The sequence below is a fragment of the Typha latifolia genome, chromosome 1 (genome assembly GCF_019914945.1).
Source record: "Typha latifolia isolate L0001 chromosome 1, TyphaL0001v2, whole genome shotgun sequence".
Taxonomy (NCBI): Eukaryota; Viridiplantae; Streptophyta; class Magnoliopsida; order Poales; family Typhaceae; genus Typha; species Typha latifolia.
In genome coordinates, this window is record NC_133086.1 from 23,504,986 (window position 1) to 23,525,940 (window position 20,955).

Consider the following 20,955-nt stretch of genomic DNA (forward strand, 5'->3'; position numbering starts at 1 on the left):
CATTTAATTACTATTACTTTGATGAGGACCTTCCTCTATCTATCCCTACTATGTAATGTATGATATAATATGTTGGTACTAAAATAGTATTGGTTCAAATATCGTTTTTGTATGCTTTTGGTGAGTAGAGATCCATTTTAATTATTGGTTAAATCCCACTGAAAAAATATCAAATGCAAATCCTAATCATCCACTAAGGTTTGTTCCCCAATCCTGGACAGTGTGAGTTCCAGATGCATTAATTTTGGTAGATCCCATGGCAATATCAAACACTTGTCATGGTCTCCAGGAGCCCACCCAAGTGGAAGATGAGTAGTGTACACTGGAACTCTCCAGTGTTGCTTGAGTAATGGGAGAGTATATATATACATATATATATTCCTTCTGTCTGAATTTATACGTGGGTTTTGTTGGCCCAATAAAAGCCCATAGAGTTCATAGAAACTTTAGCCTGTTTGATTTAATTTGGGCTATGTTATTGTATTTATTAGAGTTTACACCGTGTCTTTTGGCTATTGCTAATTCAATCCCCGTAATTTTAATGAAAAAATACAGAAGAAAATACTTTAAACCGCTCTTATTATCTTATATTTATCATTAGACTTTTAAAAAATAAAACCCAAGTAAGTGTTTTTTTCTATAATTTAATAATTAGATTCAAATTAGAATCATCGGTTTGTACTTAAATTGGACGAAAATTACTTTATGCATTTGAAATTTATTCTATATTTGATCGGTCATTTTATTTCAAAACAACTTCTACGAGAGCAAGAGATGGTGGGTGGGAAAAAGATGGCCGGAATTTTGGTAGTCAAAAGTAGCCGCAATTCAAGAATTCATCTTTTATTGGGACAAATGTCACAGTGTGTGTGTGTGTATATATAAATGCATTTTGTGTCATATGTGGAGGTGGGTGGACGGAAGGAAGGGTGTTTTAATTTTAAGTTGGGAGGTTGTTGGTGGTTTGGAACTATAAACACGAAGAAGAAGGACATTTTTAGATATTTATTAAGATTAAATAAAATATATATAGCAGCTACATGCATGCATGTATTAACACGTAAGCAAGACGCAATATGGAGTTCTTTTAGCCCTATGCCCCTATCACAACTTATGGTGATCGATCGATTAGATCCAATACGTGATGGTCATCAACATAGACGGTGATTATTTAACTTAAAAATAACCTAGAAAATTGTGTGAGTTGCAAGCATAGAAGTTCGACAAATCAAGGCCATGCCCGTAATAATGCCTACAATATTATTTACATACCTATTACCACTGTCATGCAGCAGATTGTCTGCCATCCCAGTTGTAAGAATTTCACAGATGCCATAAAACAGTCAGAAATGCATTAATGCATCAATCCTAGTGCATCTGATCAGTATGGTTAGTATCAGACTATCTCCCAATCCAGAATTGATATTAATTTGGAGACCATCTCCCAACTGTACATTTCACTCACATGCAGTTCACTAAATTTCATGCAGATAGATCCTAAACTAGTGCATTATCATACCTTCATTCTCTCCTTTTTGCCTATAAATAGGGTAAGAGAGCATAATGTGGGTCTCATCAACTCAGTATCTTGTCTTCAAACATCAACATGGCTTCTAAGGCTCTGTTTGTGTTTGGTCTTCTCCTAGCAACTGCTCTTCTCGTCTCCTCAGAGATGGCATCTCGTGATCTAGCCGAGGAAACTCGTGAGTGCAAAATACTATATATGATTAATAACCAAAGTTTCTAGTTATATATGCATGGCAACAAACTAATTACGTGCGCGATCTCCATGCAGATGAGAAGAGATCGAAAGAGGCAGGCGTTGAAGACTACGGAGGTTATCCGGGGCGTGGATACGGCGGTTATCCGGGGCGCGGATATGGGGGTTATCCGGGACGCGGATACGGTGGCTATCCGGGACGCGGCGGATATTGCCGGTGGGGGTGCTGCCGCCGTGGATACTACGGTGGATGCCGGTGCTGCGCACACCCCGATGAGATCCCGGACCGCGAATACCTGCCTGATGAGGTGCAGAACTGAGGAAATCTATTGTAGTGCACGATGAGACCAATGTGTTGTTCTAGTTTGGTTGTTTCGTAGTAAGTAGTAGATCTAGTGTGGAGGAGTACGAATAAAAGGTCAGGTGTTTTGGATTAGAAGAGCGACGTTATATGTCGTGGTATTGTACTTGTAGCAATTAATAAAAAATCGTGTAATGCGATTTGGTTGAACTATTTATTGGTTACGTTATTCATGTATGATTTCAAATATATAGGTATCTGGCACCGTAGGTTATTCATCATTTTAAATACAACTGTTTGAAGACAAACTAGTTAAGATAAAAGCATCAAATAAGTATGTGAAGATGAACACTTTAACCAAATCAACCACACTGGGTTATTTATTACCAACATAACTAGAAGCATGAGAATAGAATGGACATATACATATAATTTCATTTAAACCTTTAAACTATTGAAAACCTCTTAAGATTTATTTTTAGTTAGGTTTCTATTATATTTTCCAATCTTAAATTGTAGCGCCGCTCACATACAACTAAATTTGTAACTTTTATACCTTGTTTCTAAACAACAGAAAGAAAAAGATATATACAAAAATATTAGTATAAGTATTCACTGCCCCTCTAAATGCCACTGATCGAAGCCATCCTCTAGCTGACCAAAGTATCCACCATCCGGATGCTGGCCGAAGTCTTGAACATTAGCCTCGTTCACTTTCTTCTTATTTACGAGAGTTAGATAATCAAAATCTTATCTACGAGAGTAATATAACTGGTTGATTCAAAACTTAAGTTTCTAAATAACAAACTAACAATATATATGTTTATAGATCTTTAAAACCTAGTAATTGCTAAATTTCAAGCATGCCTATAAGCCATTAATTAATTAAAGTTTGAGTAATTATGGGTTTCTCACGATCCATCTCGGAAGAAATGAGGAAAGCAGATGTCTTGGTATTGAAGTGGTGATCATTTCTGAGTAGTTGAAGAGATCTAGGGTCTTGTTTGGTTTGAGGTAAGATTCTGAACTTGATTAGTTAGTCTTATTTTTTAGTCTTAATTTTTTTTAAATAAATTTAATTAAATATGAAAAAGATAAAAAAAAATATTTAATTATTGAACCAGTCTAGGAGTCTCTAAAACAATTCAAATCATTAAACTCAAAGCAAGTAAGTCCAGATTGTTTTGATCTCATGCCCGATTTACTATTATGCAAAAGGAGTGGAAACGAATGGTGGGCAAATGCTGAACGTAACACTGTAAGGCTATCCTTATGCAATTAAGAGGGGTTTTGAATGGAAGGTGAACCCCATAAGATATACAGTTGGGAGTTGATATCCATTAATGCAACGTATGATATAATATATTTTTATCTATACGTATCCTGACATGTCATACGTGAAGTCGGCTATGAGTAAATTAAGTGTCTAATCGACATGAGCTATGATCGAGCTTGATTTAAAATTAATATGGAGCCTAATTATAGAATAAAATTTGAAACAAAACAGTTTTAATTTAAGCTAATTTTAATTTGAGCCAATAAAATAGCAATTTCAAATCTAAATTTATTCAAATTTAATATACAACATTAATTTTATGCCAAACTAGAGGAGAGCCAGCTCGACTATTTTAACAGCTCTAGAGTAAAATGGACAGTGTTGACGGATGGACAGTCATGCATGTTAATTCTTTTATTTTTTTACTTGACTTGTTTCTTTTCACTAACTTCTTTACTTGCTATTTTAAAGCTATCAGTCTACATCCAAGCTCTCTGAAATTATCATGAACGGATATTGCCTGCAGATAGTGAAAGGTGATAACAGTATGTGCTTCAATCTCTTGACTAAGATGTTCACTGTCAACTTGATCGATCGATGGCCTACCACGCCTACTGGATCCAACCACCAGTATGTAATGCATATATGGGATACTAATGATACTGGAATGCGTGGATATATTGATTAACAAAGATCATGCATCAAGTAATAAAAGAGAATAAAAGAAATGAAAATGACACAAAATTATATATGTGAAAAATCACCGGAGTTGCATACAAACCGATCAAATGCATGATGAGAGTTATAGGGATGGAAAGTAGTAGTCGACGTACTCAAACGGGCTGTTTAATTAAGGGAACTCGGCGACGGCAGACAAATCTCTATTAAGCGATACTAGATACCCAATGAGGGGGAGATATATAATTAAACACTTCAACAGAATTTCCCAGGTACACTGAACGATTTTATTAGCTAGGCGAAATCCATTGTTATTATTATTATCATTATCACCAAAGATGGACAGGAAGCATAAGATATGGAAGGATATATGTATATATATTTATATATCCTCCCTTTAAACACACATTATTTCATTCTTCAGACAACAATACAGGACCATATTAAGGCTTTTAAGCATTCAAACTCTTCTGATCAGTTCTGCACCTGATCAGGTAAATATTCGCGGTCGGGGATCTCGTCGGGGTGGATGCAGCACACGCATCCACCGCGGTAACTGCGGCGGCAGCATCCAAAGCGGCAACGTCCGCCACCACCACGGTAGCCACGGCCGGGGTATCCACCGCCGCCATGGTAGCCACCGCCAGGGTATCCACCGCCACCACGGTAGCCACCACCAGGATATCCACCACCGCCCCTTCCATAGTCTTGCACACCAGCATCATTTGTTTTCTTCTCGTCTGCATGGACCATGCAATTGTCATTATACGTTACATGCATATGCATATATATCGTTCATAAAGTAATATTTCCTATTTCATTTATGAATAACAATTAAAACATCATTCATATACTATGATCAATTAACATGCATAAATTATCAGTGTTTTCCTATCGTAGGTTTCGTCTTACTGCACTATCTATAGACTCTTTTTTCATTGTTTAAGGAGTATGCATGCATGAATCAAATACTATACATATACGTATGTTAGTGATTAGAATTGAACACTCACGTGTTTCCTCAGCGAGCTCACGAGATGCCATCTCAGAGGAGACGAGGAGAAAAGACGCCAAGAGAAGACCAAATACAAGCAAAGCCTTAGAAGCCATGTCTTAATTTCTAAGTTGATGGGAGCTCTACTTCGTTCTCTTGCTCTATTTATAGGCAACTGAGGGCGATATGGAACGATATGAGATATCTGCATGCTATTAAGAGGGTTATGAAAGGCATGTGATACGGTTGGGAGGTTGTCTGCTCATTAAATGTCGCATTTTACTTGCATCCGATCCCGAGAGAGAGAGAGAGAGAGAGAGAGAGAGAGGGATGTACGGATATATATATATCCATCATAAGTCGGCAAGCGGATCGCCTGCAAACACAATTATAGGAATTTCCTGCAGTTGGGTTGGTTGGCAGTTGTAGGACTGTCAAAATAAACCAGCTGCTAGAGCTACGTTATGGTTAAGTCGGGCTTGGTTTGAATGTAAAGGAGCCGAAATTAAATAAAATAACCGATATATATATATATACATTAATTAGATATATAGTTAGTCCTTAAGACATAATTTCTAGATCAGAACGGATTTGATGCATTCAAGTTAGTCCGGCTATGCAGTTAGATATACATATTAATGCATTAATTATTCGCATCCGATAGTTATATCCACCCTCAAAGTCAAATGGAGAAGATCTCACAATCAATTTGGGAGGTCATCTCCCAACGGTACAGTTGAGTCACATGCAGTTCACTAAATTGCATGCAGATAAGTCCTAAAGTAGTGCGTTTACCTTTCATTCCTTCATTCCTTCATTCTCTCCTTTTTGCCTATAAATAAGGTAAGAGATCACAACGAGGTTCTCATCAATTCAGTATCTTGTCTTCGAGTACTGATCAATATCTTCACAAAGATCAACATGGCTTCTAAGGCTTTGCTTGTGTTTGGTCTTCTCCTAGCAACTGCTCTTCTCGTCTCCTCAGAGATGGCATCTCGTGATCTAGCCGAGGAAACTCGTGAGTGCAAAATACTATATATGATTAAATACCAAAATTTCTTGTTATATATGCATGGCAAACTAATTACGTGCGCGGTCTCCATGCAGATGAGAAGAAAGCGAAAGAGGTAGGCGTTGAAGACTATGGAGGCTACCCCGGTGGCGGCTATCGCGGCGGGGGATACCCAGGTGGCGGATACGGGGGTTATCCAGGGCGTGGATACGGGGGTTATCCAGGGCGCGGATACGGTGGTTATCCTGGACGCGGTGGATATTGCCGGTGGGGGTGCTGTCGCCGTGGATACTACGGTGGATGCCGATGCTGCGGGCACGCCGACGAGATCCCGGACCGCGAATACCTACCTGATCAGGTTCAGAACTAAGGAGATTCGAGTGCACGTACGATGAGATCAATGTGTTGTTCTAGCTTGTTGGTTGGGCAGTAGTGAGTACATCTAGTGTGGAGGAGCATAAATAAAGTGTTAAGTGTGTTGGATTGGAATAAAGACGCTATGTATCGTAGTATTGTACTTGTGGCAATAAAAAATCGTGCAATGAAATTTGGTTGAAGTTTTTACTTAGTTACGTTATTCATGTATGATCGATTACAAATGATATATAGGTATCTGGCACCGTGTGTACTTCAGCATATTAAATACAATTGTTAAAAGATATATTAATTAAGATAGAAACGTCAAATAAGTAAAATAAGATGAGCATTTTAACCAACAATTAATCACACTGCAGCATTATTATTACCGGACAAAACCACCATGAGAATAAGATGGAAATATACATATATCCTTATCCTATTCAGTTCTGGCCTTATTCCAGAATTTATTCTGGGTCAGGGATTTAGCCGAAGCCGCGTCCTGCAGTACTTGAGCAAAGTATCCACCACCTGGGTCCCCCCAGAATCTTGAACACCAGCTTCGTTGGCATTCTTCTTATCTTTGACCTAAAACTATGGGGTAATTGAGGTGGGTTAGTCGTATTTGGTTCAGATCAAGATACTATAAATATGAACGTGATTTGTTTATTAAATATGTTAAATTTTTTAAACACAAACATAATTTATTTACTAAACGAGTAACCAATAATATTAAATTATCGGATTGAATCTTTGCTATTTCTATCCAAAACTTAACTTTTAGATAACTAACAATCTCTATGCTTATGGATCATTAAAACTTACTAATTGCTAAATTTTAAGGAAAGTCTTAGAAGCCGTGTCTTGGTATGGAAGTGGTGATGACAAGGAACTTGAAGAGAGTAGTTTTCATCGATCTCTTGCTCTATTTAATAAATTATATGCAAAAGGAGCGGAAAAGAACGAAGGGCAAATGCTGTACGTAACATTGTAAGGCTGTCCTCATGCAATTAAGAGGGGTTTTGAATGAAGGTTGAACCCCATAAACTGTACTGTTGGGAGATGGTACATCAATCTTTTCATTAATGTTACTTATAGTATAATATATATATATATATATTATCGATACGTATTAAGACATGTGATACGTGAAGTCGGCTATGAGTAAAATGGACACTTGGACAGTGTTGATTAATGGACAGTCATGTACTAATTCTTTTATTTTTATGGGATCCAACTACCAGTATACAATGGGATAGTACGTACGGCTACTGATACTGGTACTACTATATCAAATATATTGAATAAAAAAGATAATCAAATAAATAAAAGAGAAGAAATGAAATGAAAATGATATAAACTTATGTAAAAGAATTCTCCTGTAATAATGAAAAATCAGTAGAAAAAAATTCTCCCGTAATAAACGGTATAAACACTTGATGGGCGCTGCACTTTAATTTCTGTATATTTTTTGCAGGTTGTAGTTACACTGCTTTAAAATTTATTCAAAATTGAAAGAAAATTTAAGTTAGCGATTGTCTGATATAATGGAATGTGTTGGATGTTTCTTATTTAAATTTTATGTGAGACTTAATGCATATTTTTATTATAATTCTAGTAGATGGGCTCTTTAAAATATTTCACTTTTTTTTTTTATAAATTGAGCTTGCAAAATATGACTGGATTTAATGAAGTTATTTCTCTCCAGGCTATTCCTTGAAAAAAAAGAACAGAAATTCCCAACAATCTATCTATATTTGGATCTTTAAAATCTAGCAATTGCTAAATTTCAAGCACATCTATATGCGAGTTTGAGTAATTACGAGTATCCTCGGTTAACTCAGAGAGATCTAGCTAGCTGTTTTGATCTCTTGCCCTATTTAATAGCATGCAAAAGGAGTGGAGAAGAATGATGGGCAAATGCTGTACGTAACACTGTAAGGCCATCCTTATGCAATTAAGAGGGGTTTTGAATTAATGAAGGGTGAACCCCCACAAGATACGCAGTTGGTACATCGATCTCTCCATAAATGTTACGTATAGTATAATATTTTCTGATCGATACGTATTATGACATGTGATACGTGAAGTCGGCTATGAGTAAATCAGGGGTGTAATCGACCGGAGCTTAGATCAAGCTTGATTTAAAATAAATTTAGTTTGAACCAAATTACAGAACTAAGTTTGAATTAAAATAATTTTAATTCAATTCAATATTAATTCGAGTTAATTTCAAATCTAAACTAATTCAACCTTAAATCTAGTCTTAACAGCAATGAAACAAGGCTTTAAAAATTCATATTAGTAATATATATTACATTATTATTTTTGAGTTTTATCGATCTGAGTTTGATCGAGCTGTCCTAAGATAATTTCGAGACATGCGGATCAAATTTTAATTGCTTAATTTCGAGCAGAGCTTAATGGCTCAACTATTTTAATAGCTCTAGAGTAAAATGGACAGTTTTAATAAAAGAGGCAAAAAAACACCAGATTTGCTTGCAAATCGATCGGATTATGAGAGTTGAAGTGATGGAATTCGATCAAGCGGATTTATTAAAATCGTGGCCGACATACTTAAATGGGCTGTGTAATAAAGGAAATTTGGCGACGGCATGCAACTCTCTACTAAGCGATACTAGATGGCTAATTAAGCGAAGATATATATTTAAACACTTCAATAGAATTTCCTGCAGGTAGACTGAATGATTTTATGGGTTAGGTGAAACACATGATTATTATTATTATTATCATCATCGAAGATGGATGGATAGGAAGCACAATATGGAAGGATATATGTCTATATCCTCCCTTTAAACGCACATAGTTTCACCCCAGAGACAAGTTCGACCACAATACAGCACCATATTAAGGCATTTAGGCGATGCCCTCAAACTCTTCTGATCAGTTCTGCACCTGATCAGGTAAATATTCGCGGTTGGGGATCTCGTCGGGGTGCATGCAGCACACGCATCCACCGCGGTAACTGCGGCGGCAGCATCCGAAGCGGCAACGTCCGCCACCACCACCACGGCCGGGGTATCCACCGCCACCACGGTAGCCGCCGCCAGGGTGTCCGCCGCCTCCAGGGTAGCCACGGCCGCCAGGATATCCACCACCGCCGCTTCCATAGCCTTGCACACCAGCGTCATTCGTTTCCTTCTCGTCTGCATGGACCATGCAATTGTCATTATACGTTACATGCATATGCATATATATCATTCATAAACCAATATTTCCTATTCCATTTATGAATAGCAACTAGAACATCACACACACTCTGTGAGTGTGTGTGTGTAAAAAATGCGTATAACTCTGATCAATTAACATGAATAACTTAAATTATGAGTGTTTTCCCACCATATCTTACCGCACTATCTGTAGACTCTATTTTTCATTGTTTAAGGATTATCCATGGATGCACGAATTAAATAGTACTATACATATACGTATATCAGTGATTAGAATTGAGCACTCACGTGTTTGCTCAGCGAGCTCATGAGCTGCCATCTCAGAGGAGACGAGGAGAAAAGACGCCAAGAGAAGACCAAACACAAGCAAAGCCTTTGAAGCCATGTCTTAATTTCTATGTTGATGGGAGCTCTACTTCGTTCTCTTGCTCTATTTATAGGCAACTGAGGGCGATCTGGAACGATAAGAGCTATCCGCATGCACTTAAGAAGGTTATGTAAGGCATGTGATACGGTTGGGAGGTTGTCTGCTCATTAAATGTTGCATGTTAATTGCATCTGATCACAAGGACTGAGAGAGAGAGAGAGAGAGAGAGAGAGAGAGAGAGAGGATATACGGATACGGATATATATATACGGATATATACATCCATCATAAGTCAGCAGAGGATCGCCTGTTGTAGAGCTGTCAAAATAAGCTAGACTCAGACTTGATTCGAATGTAAATGAATCAGACCGGAACAAATAATCGACACAAAACATCCTCGGCCTAAGCGTATTAGCTTTTGCTCAGCTTGATAAGCTTAAAAATTATTAATAATATATATATAAGGTATAAATTATAAGATCTTTATCTGATAGCTTAAATTTCCCCACTATAACACAGCCTATTTTATTTATTTTCTTATTTATTTTATTCCATGCCTTTTGACTATTGCTAATTCGATCCCAGTATTTTTAATGTTGTTCAAAAGCATCTTAAACCGATCTTCTTTTCTTCTTTTTATCATTAGATATTTAAAAAACCACCCCATGTAGTATTTTTTTTTCTATTAATTAATATAAAAATAGGGTCAAATTAAAATTATTGCCTCTTACATATTTTAAACAAAAATTACTTGATTCATCTAAAATTTAATTTACATTTGATCTGTAGAATTATTTTTAAGCAATTCCTACATGGGGAGAGATGATCGATCCGTGGTGGCGGAATAGAAAAAGGAATTTTGGTAGTCAAAAGTAGCTGCAATGAAGGAATTAATAATTCGTTGGGAGGGCAATGTCAGAGTATCTATGCATGCAGGTCATATATGAGGTGGGTGGAGGGGCTATCTACTATATTAACATATTAATTCTTTAGAAAAAATGAGGGGTTAAAGGTAAAAATTAACATTAAATTTGTAAGGTTAAGACGTGGACCATGGCCCCCTTTGAGATACATGTTAAGGGTATATTAATTTTAACTTAGGGTAATTTGGTGGATTGGAAGGATAATTACTATCAGGAGAAGCCAGTTTAAGTATCTATTAAGATGATCACATAAACTATACCCAAGTGAAATTAACATTAGATTATCGCATGCGCAATTCTTTTAGCCACATCACAACTTAATCCATCACATCCAACTCGTTATGGTCATCAAAGTAGCTAGACGGTGATTATCTTTTTACAAAAAATAAAATCATAGAAAATAGAGTGATTACAATATTATTCACATAACTATTACGTACCACGGTCATGCAGCAGATTGTCTGGAATCATAGTGGTAGGAATTTTCTGCATCCGAGGTACTTGGCAACAATTTAAAATGAGTTCAGGCAGCCCACTTCAGATATCCATAAAAAGAAAATTAATGACAAAATCTGTAGGGTTGTTTTGATGCATTCAAGTTAGTCCAGCTGTAAAATTATACATATAATAATGCATCGATTATGCGCATCCCATAGGTATATTCGAGCTTAAAATCAAAATCAAATACAGAAGATCTCACAATCAATAATAATTGGGGAGGTCATCTCCCAACTGTACAGTTGAGTCACATGCAGTTCACTAAATTGCATGCAGATAGATCCTAAAGTAGTTCATTATCCTTCATTCCTTCATTCTCTCCTTTTGCCTATAAATAGGGTAAGAGATCACAAGGAGGGTCTCATCAACTCAGTATCTTGTCTTCAAAGATCAACATGGCTTCTAAGGCTTTGCTTGTGTTTGGTCTTCTCCTAGCAACTGCTCTTCTCGTCTCCTCAGAGATGGCATCTCGTGATCTAGCCGAGGAAACTCGTGAGTGCAAAATACTATATATGATTTATAAGCCATGCATGAAAATGATTACGTGACATCCAAGGTTTCTAGTTATATATGCATGACAAACTAATTACGTGCGTGATCTCCATGCAGACGAGAAGAAATCGAAAGAGGTAGGCGTTGAAGACTACGGAGGCTACCCCGGTGGCGGCTACCGCGGCGGGGGATACCCTGGTGGCGGATACGGGGGTTATCCAGGGCGTGGATACGGCGGTTATCCGGGGCGCGGATACGGTGGTTATCCGGGACGCGGCGGATATTGCCGGTGGGGGTGCTGCCGCCGTGGATACTACGGTGGATGCCGGTGCTGTGGGCACGCCGACGAGATCCCAGACCGCGAATACCTACCTGATCAGGTTCAGAACTGAGGAGATTTGAGTGCATGAAGAGATCGATGTGTTGTTCTAGCTTGCTGGTTGGGCAGTAATTAGTGGCTCTAGTGTGGAGGAGCGTAAATAAAGGGTCTAGTGTGTTGGATTGGAAGAAAGACGCAATATATCGTAATATTGTACTTGTGGCAATAATTTATCGTGCAATAATTTTGGTTGAAATTTTTATTAGTTGGTCGATTACAAATAATATACGGGCATCTTAGCACCACGTGTATATATTTCAGCATTTTAAATACAACTGTTCGAAGACAAATTAATTAAGATAAAAAAAATGAAATAAGTAAAACACTTTAAACAACAATTAACCACACTGCAGCATTATTATTATCGGACAAAACTAGAAGCACCCAAGTGTTTCTCAATTCTGGCCTCATTCCGGTAATTACTCACTCTGGGTCAGGGATTTAGCCGAAGCCGCGTCCTGCAGTACTTGAGCAAAGTCTTGAATACCAGCTTCTTTGGCATTCTTCTGTATCAAGTCAAGATAGCATAAACACGAACGTGATTCTTTTATTAGATGAGCTAGTGACGGTGTTGAATTATCGGTTGAGTAAATTTTTATTATTTCTATCTAAAACTTAAGTTTTTTAATTAATGAACCAATAACCTCTAGTTTTATCGATCTTTAAAACCTTGTAATTGCTAAACTTTAAGGAAAGTGTTAGAGCCCATGTCTTCGTTGAGAAGCGGTGATGACTGGGAAGTTAATAGAGAGTAGTTTTGATCGATCTCTTGCCCTATTTAATTAATTATATGCAAAGGAGCGGAAAAGAATGATGGGCAAATGCTGTACGTAACAATGGAAGGCTGTCCTCATGCAATTAAGAGGGGATTTGAATGAAGGGTGAACCCCACGAGATGTACAGTTGGGAGTTAGTACATCAATCTCTCCGTAAATGTTACGTATAATATAATGTATTTTTTAGTCGATACGTATTATAACATGTGATACGGCAGGACTGTGTTTGATGGATATACAGTCTACATGTATTAATTAATTCTTTTATTTTTATGGGATCCAATCACACGTATATAATGGGATAGTACTGCTGCTACTGCTACTGGTACTGCTACGTTGGATATATTTGAATAAGAAAGATCATCAGATAAATAAAAAAGAAGAAGAAAAAAAAGATGAAAACGACATATACTTGTGTGAAAAATCCTCCAATAATTATGAAAAACCAGAAGAAAGAATGGAAAATTAGGCTCTGTTTTGGTTCGTGAGAGACAGAACCGACTTGATTAATTAATAGGTACACGATTGCATGGAGTCGTAGATCTACCCAAATCTTAGTTGATAGATTACGTACTGGGCAATGAAATTAAATGGATTGGGGATTGAGCTTGTTAACTCACTACTAAGCGACACTAGATAACTAACTAATAGGTAATATTAAGATGAACAATTTTCAGAGGTATCTAATTACAAAAGCCAATTTCTTTTCAAAAACTATTCTTTAAGGACATTAATTGATGGCTACATATGATCGTAAAGAGGTTCGTGGAACTTAAATCTTACCGTAATGTACATTTCTTGAATATATATATAATTCCGTTTAATGGCTAGTGTTGGAGCTTGCTGTTCATTCAATTAAAGCCTAATGTAGTAAGCTAATTAAGCGAAGTATATAACTAAAAACTTGAACAGAATTTCCCAGCTGGTACACTGAAAGATTTGTTAACTAAGTGAAACACATTTTATTGTCATCAAAGATGGATAGGAAGCATAAGATATGGAAGGATATATGTATATATATTTATATATATATATCCTCCCTTTAAACACACATCGTTTCACTCTTCAGACAACTTCGACCGCAATACAGCATTCAAATTCTTCTGATCAGTTCTGCACCTGATCCGGTAAATATTCGCGGTCGGGGATCTCGTCGGGGTGCACGCAGCACCGGCATCCACCGGAGTAACCGCGGCGACAGCACCCCCAGCGACAATATCCGCCGCCACCATGGTAGCCACCGCCGGGGTATCCACCCCCACCATGGTAGCCACCACCAGGGTATCCGCCGCCACCATGGTAGCCACCACCAGGGTATCCGCCGCCGCCGTGGTAGCCTCCACCAGGATATCCACCGCCGCCCCTTCCATAGTCTTGCAAACCAGCATCGTTTGCTTTCTTCTCGTCTGAATGGACCATGCAATTGTCATTATACGTTACATGCATATATGTGCGTGTATATATATATATTTGGACGAAGTATACATGCTGTGCAACTTAATATATATATATAAGGGTTTCTTTAATTGGTGCATATGAGAGACTTGTTAATAAACTAACAATTAAGTTCTATCAACATCATTCATTGTCTCTCTCTAAAAATGTACATTCTCTGGTTCCATGTAAATAACTGTAAGTTATGAGTGTTTTTGAATAACTCTGGTTTCATATTATCGCACCATCTATAGACTATTTTTTTCATTGGTTAAGTATTATGCATGCATGAATCAAACACTAGAAATATGCATATGTTAATAATTGGAATTGAGCACTCACGTGTTTCCTCAGCGAGCTCACGAACTACCACCTCAGAGGAGACGAGGAGAGAAGCCGCCAAGAGAAGACCAAACACAAGCAAAGCCTTAGAAGCCATGTCTTAATTTCTAAGTTGATGGGAGCTCTACTTTGGTCTCTTGCTCCATTTATAGGCTACTGAGGGCGATCTGGAACGATAAGAGCTATCTGCATGCAATTAAGAGTGTTATGAAAGGCACGTGATACAGTTGGGAAGTGGTCTGCTCATAAATGTTGCATGTTGCATCCGATCCCGAGGAGGCGAGACTGAAGATTTTTATTTTTTTATATTTTTTTATAGCTCATGAACTCGTAGGTTAGATAAACTTTTTTTTTTGATAGTTCAAGAACTCGTAGGATAGATATATCAACCGACTCTCATAGAGTTTATAGTTATCCTTCCTACGACTAAGAAAGTTATGTAATCGACTTTAATTCTAAATAATTATTGTGGAAAAAATTATTTGGTGACTTAGTTCAACGCTATGTTGATGAGCAGTTAGATGATGTGATGGCTTGGAGCGTCTCGACAGTATTTAGTTCGAAATAATAATTCGACGACGAACACAATTTGAAACCTAGACCATATGGCTTAGTATATATTGACTAAAATTTGGTGATGCCTAAGTGCATTTGTATTTATGAAAAGTTAGTCCTTTTATCTAGCCCATATTTAGTCTTCAGGCTCTTAAATAATAATAATAAAAACATTGTAGGTTAGTTATAAACAAGACAAAGACTGATTTAGACCTCAAAGTCAATCACATATGGGCTAGTTATCTCATCAAGCTACTGTACTAAGTTGCAACACTATTAAACTAGACTTTCTAAGTTAAATGCCATTGAACTCATATTCTAAACTAATCACCAAGATTATCTTCCAGGCTATCGCACTGTCGAGTTATCAAGCTCGATCTAAATCACTTAACTAAGATAATCCACTAAAACCAATTGTATAAACACAAATAGCATTGTTATTAATTTTTATTTCTTCTCTACTGCTCATGTTAAGGCTCAACCCTGATTTACTGCCCATGCTAGGGCTCAACTGGATCAAGAGGAAGATGCACGAATTAGGATATACACATCCATCCCAAAGTCGGCAGACTATCACCTGCAAGCATGATTGTGGTAATTTGCTACGGTCGGGGAGGTAGTTGGCAGACGTCGATTGGCCTGTGGCTTAGAAGTCTGCGCTGATTTCTAGCGACTGTAGCTAAATTTATTACCCGACCGCTTAGTCGCCGACGACTTCAGAACAGAGTTCACACCATACACACCACAGTACATCTTGGTCCAACCTTAAATAAATAAAATTATGTAGAGATCTCCTACGTGGCAGTGAGATCGATGGGTGCAGTAGCTGAACAAAATAAAAACTTTCCTACGGCATTTTTAAATAATGTCCAATCCAAATAATGCTATCTAGCCTTGGCTACTTGGGAGTTTGGAGGAGACTGGAGACATCGATGACTGCCTAATTCGATCGAGCAATTTGTGTTATCACTAATTACTCCCGTATTCGGCAACGAGTCTCCTTCGTTGAGCTAATCGACGCCGTTGTTTGAATAGGTTTTCCTCTCCTTTGATTGGTTCAGACCAAATTATATCTGTTAAATTTTTTTTTATCACTCTCACATCAGATTATATTTATGTGGAGGTAATTAAGAGTCGTTTAATTTCATATATTTTAAACTGCAAAATCTATAGTATTAAATGAGATAGTTGTAAACAAAAGTGTTATATTTTCTCTCTTTTTTTCTTATTAAAGATTAATAAAATGTGTTTATATCTACTAAATTAAAACTGAGTCAATATGCTGCACGTGAGCTCATCTTGGCAATTGGAAGAGATATTTTGTGAGATTCATAAACTGAAATTTTAATTTTTATATTACATTTTAGATATGTAGATGTAATTTTTTTAAATGCATGAAATCAAACGGCACCTTAATTTTTTTTTTTTATATCCGCTTTAACGTTGACTAATAGCTATAAGTTGGTGTGAACTATATAAGATTAAGTGCTTAAATTTATAATATATAAAAATAAGTTAAAATTGAGCTAAACTATAGAACAGTAAAATATAATTTATTCATAATATTATACTAAAGTGAGGATGGGATGCTTTTATCAAAGCCCCAAGGAAAGCAAGGTATCCGTTTCTCCATCAAGCAATATATGAAGAGAAGAACAAATGCGAGTATAATCTTTATTCTTTCTTTGGAGACCGTCAAAGAAAAGTATTATGTACTTAACACGGCGGGTAAAATGATTCTTCTCACTATGTCATCTGGTATATAAGAAAAATATTAATTACAATAATTTAGTCACTCATTTCATCTCTAGTGTTTTAAAAGTTTATAAAATCAAACTCTCATTAAATTGATTCAAACGCACAAATTAAAAATTTGAATTCAAATGTCATTTATCCTACAAGCTAATTATACCTAGACATTTTCTGAAGTATAACTTATTTTTATATAAACTCTCTTAATTATTTAACTTTTTATAACACTTTGACTTCCTGATGCCTTTAATCAAATTTCCTTCGAAATTTAGAGAGCAAAATGCAATTGTCGAATATTAAAGTAAAATGCTGAGCCAGATCATGAAACAAAGTTAAGTTAAGCATCTTTTAAAGTACTTATTGTCTTATATTCTGATGAAACCCACAAGTAACGCAAACGGGACGTCACTGACTGCTAAGAAAGGTATTACGTACGTAGGTCTTAGATTCCAACTCTCTCTAACGATGTTTTATATAATGGAGAAGGTGGCACCCGCTTTGAGTTATCAAGCTATCTCCTCTTATTATCTTTGTTGTTAGAGAGATTAAGATTGATTATTAGCTGAGAGAGTGATCAAATGGCCGAGTCTGCTGCTTCTTCTGTGCTGCTGACGATCAGCAACCTCGCCATCCAAGAAGCTGTGATGTTATCCAGCGTTCGTGCACAAGTGCAGTCCATGAAAGATGAGCTACAAGCAATCAATGCCTTTCTCAAGGATGCGGATGCAAAATGGAGGAATGGAGAAGAAAGGGTGAAAACGTGGGTCAGCCAGATACGAGAAGTAGCATACGAAGCCGAGAACATCATCGGTCTCGCCGGCTACATAACCACGAGGAGGAAGCTCAAGAGAGGCTTCATTGGTGCCATGTCAAGGTATGCTCGTACCCCAGTTGATTTGATAAACCTGCATAAAGTTGGCAAGGAGCTAAAAGTTATAACAAGCAGAATCCATGCGATACATGAAACAAGAATCAGATATGGTATTAGTGATCTACCTAGTCAAGTAATTAAACCTGAGAATAAGCCGACTCAGATGGATCAGAGACTGATTTCTCCTTATTCTGATGATGATATAGTTGTTATCGGCTTTGACGATGAACGAAAGCAAATAATAAAAGACCTGTTGGACCCAGAGAATCCATTCCTCACTGTCATCTCCATAGCTGGGATGGGTGGACTAGGAAAGACAACACTTGCTAGAGAGGCTTTTAATACCCCTGAAGTTAAAAAACATTTTGATACCTTCGCTTGGGTAGTCATTTCTCAGAAGTATGATGTCTTGAATCTACTCAAACAAATCTCCAAGCAAACGAATAGGGAAAGTAGAGAGAATCTGGAAAATATGGAAGAGGAAGATTTGAGGAAAAATATAAGTGGCTTCCTAAAAAAGAAAAGGTATTTGATCGTGCTAGACGATGTATGGAAAATCCACACATGGGTCGAAATTAGTCGTTACATCAGAATCTTCCCCGAGGCCAAGAACGGGAGTAGAATCATATTGACTACTCGTAACTTAGAAGTTGCAAATCACGCAAAATTGAAGACCCTCCTCCATACGCCAAAAATTTTAGATGATGAAAAGTGCTGGGAGCTTCTTTGCAGCAAGGCCTTCCCATCATATAGCAATCCGAAGAAAGAAAAGATTGATGAGCTAGAGGGCTTAGGGAGGAAGCTCATGAAGAGATGCAATGGCCTGCCTCTTGCTCTTGTGGTTTTAGGGGGGTATCTGTCAAAGAACCTTGACTACCAAACGTGGTCAAGAATGGTCAATGATAGGGAATGGGGAGATACGACGGATGAAAATAACATGGATAACATATTGGCTCTCAGTTATCACGACTTGCCGGACGAGTATTCCAAGTCCTTTTTTCTCTATATGGCATCCTTCCCGGAGGACAAGGTTATCTCGGTACCGCAGCTCGCTAACATGTGGATTGCCGAGGGTTTTGTGCCGGCGGGGGAGAGGCAGGAAGAGGTCGTCGACGGATATATGAGGGAGCTGGCTCAGAGGTGCCTAGTTCAAGTTGTTAAGATGAGCAAGACCTATGGTCGGATCAAAGATGTTCGCATCCACGACGTGCTACGTGATTGGGGTGTAAGAGAAGGTGGGAAGGATGGGTTCCTAAAAGTCTGCAGCAGCCGTGCAAATCTCGAGAAATCTCGGGATGCAATGGTACCTTATCGCTTTGCTCTTTATGATGCCCCGTACTCCACCGGCGGCGATGAACTTAGCGCGTCCTTACCGAATCTGCTACGCACTCTCCTGTGCTTCAACTGGATGTCATCTACTGGGACGCCAGTTCAACGGTGGAATTCCTTGCGAGTGCTTTATCTAGAACGGAATGGCACTGTGATCCTCCCGAAGGAAATCGGAAAGTTGATTCATCTAAGATATCTAAGACTCGAAGCACCGGACTTTCCGAGTCGTGCGGAATTCCCCTCGTCGATCAGGCGTCTTCTGAACTTGCAAACTCTTGAAGTGACAACCATTTCATTGTGCCTAACCAGTTCCTTTTGGGTCATACCGACGCTGAGGCATGTACGAATCATCACTTCGCATCCCTGCCTTACATTGTTTGATGGGAATATACTAATGGCTTGCCAACAAAGCAACCTGCGAACTTTGTACCTAACATCGAGGAGGGTGTCCCATGAAATATTTCCGGAAGGAGCGGTCAAATGGCTGGGACGATTGCCCCAACTCGTCAGCCTCTGCCTCGACAACATCGGTGGTATTCCTGTGAATATCCTCACTGTATTTAAAGAACAGCGCAACCTTCGCGTGCTGAAATTGGGTGGGAGATTGATGGAGACGGTGACGCACATCCGTCGACTCCCCGATAGCAGCTTTTACCCCCCGAACCTCCGCAAGCTCACGTTGAAGTGGTGTGAGTTGACAGAAGACCCAATGCTAATACTAGAGAAGTTTCCAAACCTCGTGGTGCTTAAATTGGACGCCGGCTCGTATAGGGGGATGAGCATGTACTGCTCTTCCGAAGGGTTCCCACGACTGCAGTACCTCTCCTTACGCTATCTTCGCAACCTTGCGGAATTGAAGTTGGAGGCTGGGGCGATGCCGAGACTAACCCACCTCACTCTCCAAAACTGCGATGCTATGCTGAAGCTGTTTGTGGAGGAAGGACTGCGACATTTGACGCGTCTTCAGGAGCTACAATTAATTGGCATGCCCTCCTCGGCGACGTCCGCTGACAGTTTGAAGAAACTTGAAGACAAGGGATGCAAGGTGACCATTCATATGGCAATCCAATACTGAAACCTCTTAAATTTTTTTTTTCTTCATAGAAATTACAGGGTAATAAAAAAAACTAGTGTCACGACTCCAGCAAAAACCCTTCACAAAAACCGTCCTAGAAGATTACCCTTCCTTATGTACATGTGAAAAAATAAATACTGTGACAGAGAAACATATGATTTATTAATGTTCATGAATTTGTTTCTTATCAACTAAGGAATGTCTTCTTCTGCCTTTTAATACTGATCAGCACTTCTGAGTGGCTTTTAGAATTGTTCTTGTTAAACAGGGAGGAAATTAATTCCATCTAGCTCTGATTACCGGATATGAAATTCAACAATCAAAACTGAATGAGCCTGTTATATGACAATTTGACTCGTTTAGGAATTCAACGCAAGCTCTCAAATATAGGAAATATAAAGGACATTCGGATTACAAAAGCTTTAACTGCATATAGTAATTACTGACAAAATCACTTGTTTAGGCAAGCTGTGAGGACGTGCAAGTACACCATCCAACAATCAAAGAAAAGTTTTCAAAACTTAGCTTCCCATGCATAGAAAAGTTGACCATCATGTTAGTTTGGTTAGGGAAAAGAGAAAAAGAAAAGAAAGTCGGTCTCATAGCAAATAAGCTCTTATAACCCAACAATGC

At 38.1% G+C, this 20,955-nt stretch overlaps 4 protein-coding genes across 4 annotated transcripts; 1 reads left to right on the forward strand and 3 right to left on the reverse strand.

The window, feature by feature from the left end:
• Positions 1-4,260: 4,260 nt before the first annotated feature.
• Positions 4,261-5,094, reverse strand: LOC140800296 (uncharacterized). The gene is made up of 2 exons (XM_073155004.1): positions 4,989-5,094; positions 4,261-4,715 (listed from the first exon to the last, which is right to left on the reverse strand). Exons 1-2 carry the CDS (start codon positions 5,083-5,085, stop codon positions 4,450-4,452), a joined length of 363 nt encoding a protein of 120 aa, XP_073011105.1. The 5' UTR covers positions 5,086-5,094; the 3' UTR covers positions 4,261-4,449.
• A 3,962-nt stretch (positions 5,095-9,056) lies between these two features.
• LOC140801286 (glycine-rich protein-like) lies at positions 9,057-9,922 on the reverse strand. Its single transcript, XM_073156319.1, has 2 exons — positions 9,818-9,922; positions 9,057-9,505 (listed from the first exon to the last, which is right to left on the reverse strand). The coding sequence occupies exons 1-2, from the start codon at positions 9,912-9,914 to the stop codon at positions 9,243-9,245; spliced, it is 360 nt and encodes a 119-aa protein (XP_073012420.1). The 5' UTR covers positions 9,915-9,922; the 3' UTR covers positions 9,057-9,242.
• A 3,989-nt stretch (positions 9,923-13,911) lies between these two features.
• LOC140800493 (glycine-rich protein-like) lies at positions 13,912-14,852 on the reverse strand. Its single transcript, XM_073155295.1, has 2 exons — positions 14,741-14,852; positions 13,912-14,370 (listed from the first exon to the last, which is right to left on the reverse strand). Exons 1-2 carry the CDS (start codon positions 14,835-14,837, stop codon positions 14,072-14,074), a joined length of 396 nt encoding a protein of 131 aa, XP_073011396.1. The 5' UTR covers positions 14,838-14,852; the 3' UTR covers positions 13,912-14,071.
• A 2,763-nt stretch (positions 14,853-17,615) lies between these two features.
• Positions 17,616-20,582, forward strand: LOC140801562 (putative disease resistance protein At1g50180). The gene has a single exon (XM_073156728.1). It carries the CDS (start codon positions 17,626-17,628, stop codon positions 20,320-20,322), a length of 2,697 nt encoding a protein of 898 aa, XP_073012829.1. The 5' UTR covers positions 17,616-17,625; the 3' UTR covers positions 20,323-20,582.
• The last annotated feature ends 373 nt before the right edge of the window (positions 20,583-20,955 follow it).

Bases quoted from the DNA above. Each gene is read 5' to 3' on its own strand.
- LOC140801286 (XM_073156319.1), bottom strand. From the start codon at position 9,914: ATGGCTTCAAAGGCTTTGCTTGTGTTTGGTCTTCTCTTGGCGTCTTTT. The intron at 9,506-9,817 runs GTGAGTGCTCAA...TGGTCCATGCAG, and splicing joins TGAGCTCGCTGAGCAAACAC to ACGAGAAGGAAACGAATGAC.
- LOC140801562 (XM_073156728.1), top strand. From the start codon at position 17,626: ATGGCCGAGTCTGCTGCTTCTTCTGTGCTGCTGACGATCAGCAACCTC.
- LOC140800296 (XM_073155004.1), bottom strand. From the start codon at position 5,085: ATGGCTTCTAAGGCTTTGCTTGTATTTGGTCTTCTCTTGGCGTCTTTT. The intron at 4,716-4,988 runs GTGAGTGTTCAA...TGGTCCATGCAG, and splicing joins TGAGCTCGCTGAGGAAACAC to ACGAGAAGAAAACAAATGAT.
- LOC140800493 (XM_073155295.1), bottom strand. From the start codon at position 14,837: ATGGCTTCTAAGGCTTTGCTTGTGTTTGGTCTTCTCTTGGCGGCTTCT. The intron at 14,371-14,740 runs GTGAGTGCTCAA...TGGTCCATTCAG, and splicing joins TGAGCTCGCTGAGGAAACAC to ACGAGAAGAAAGCAAACGAT.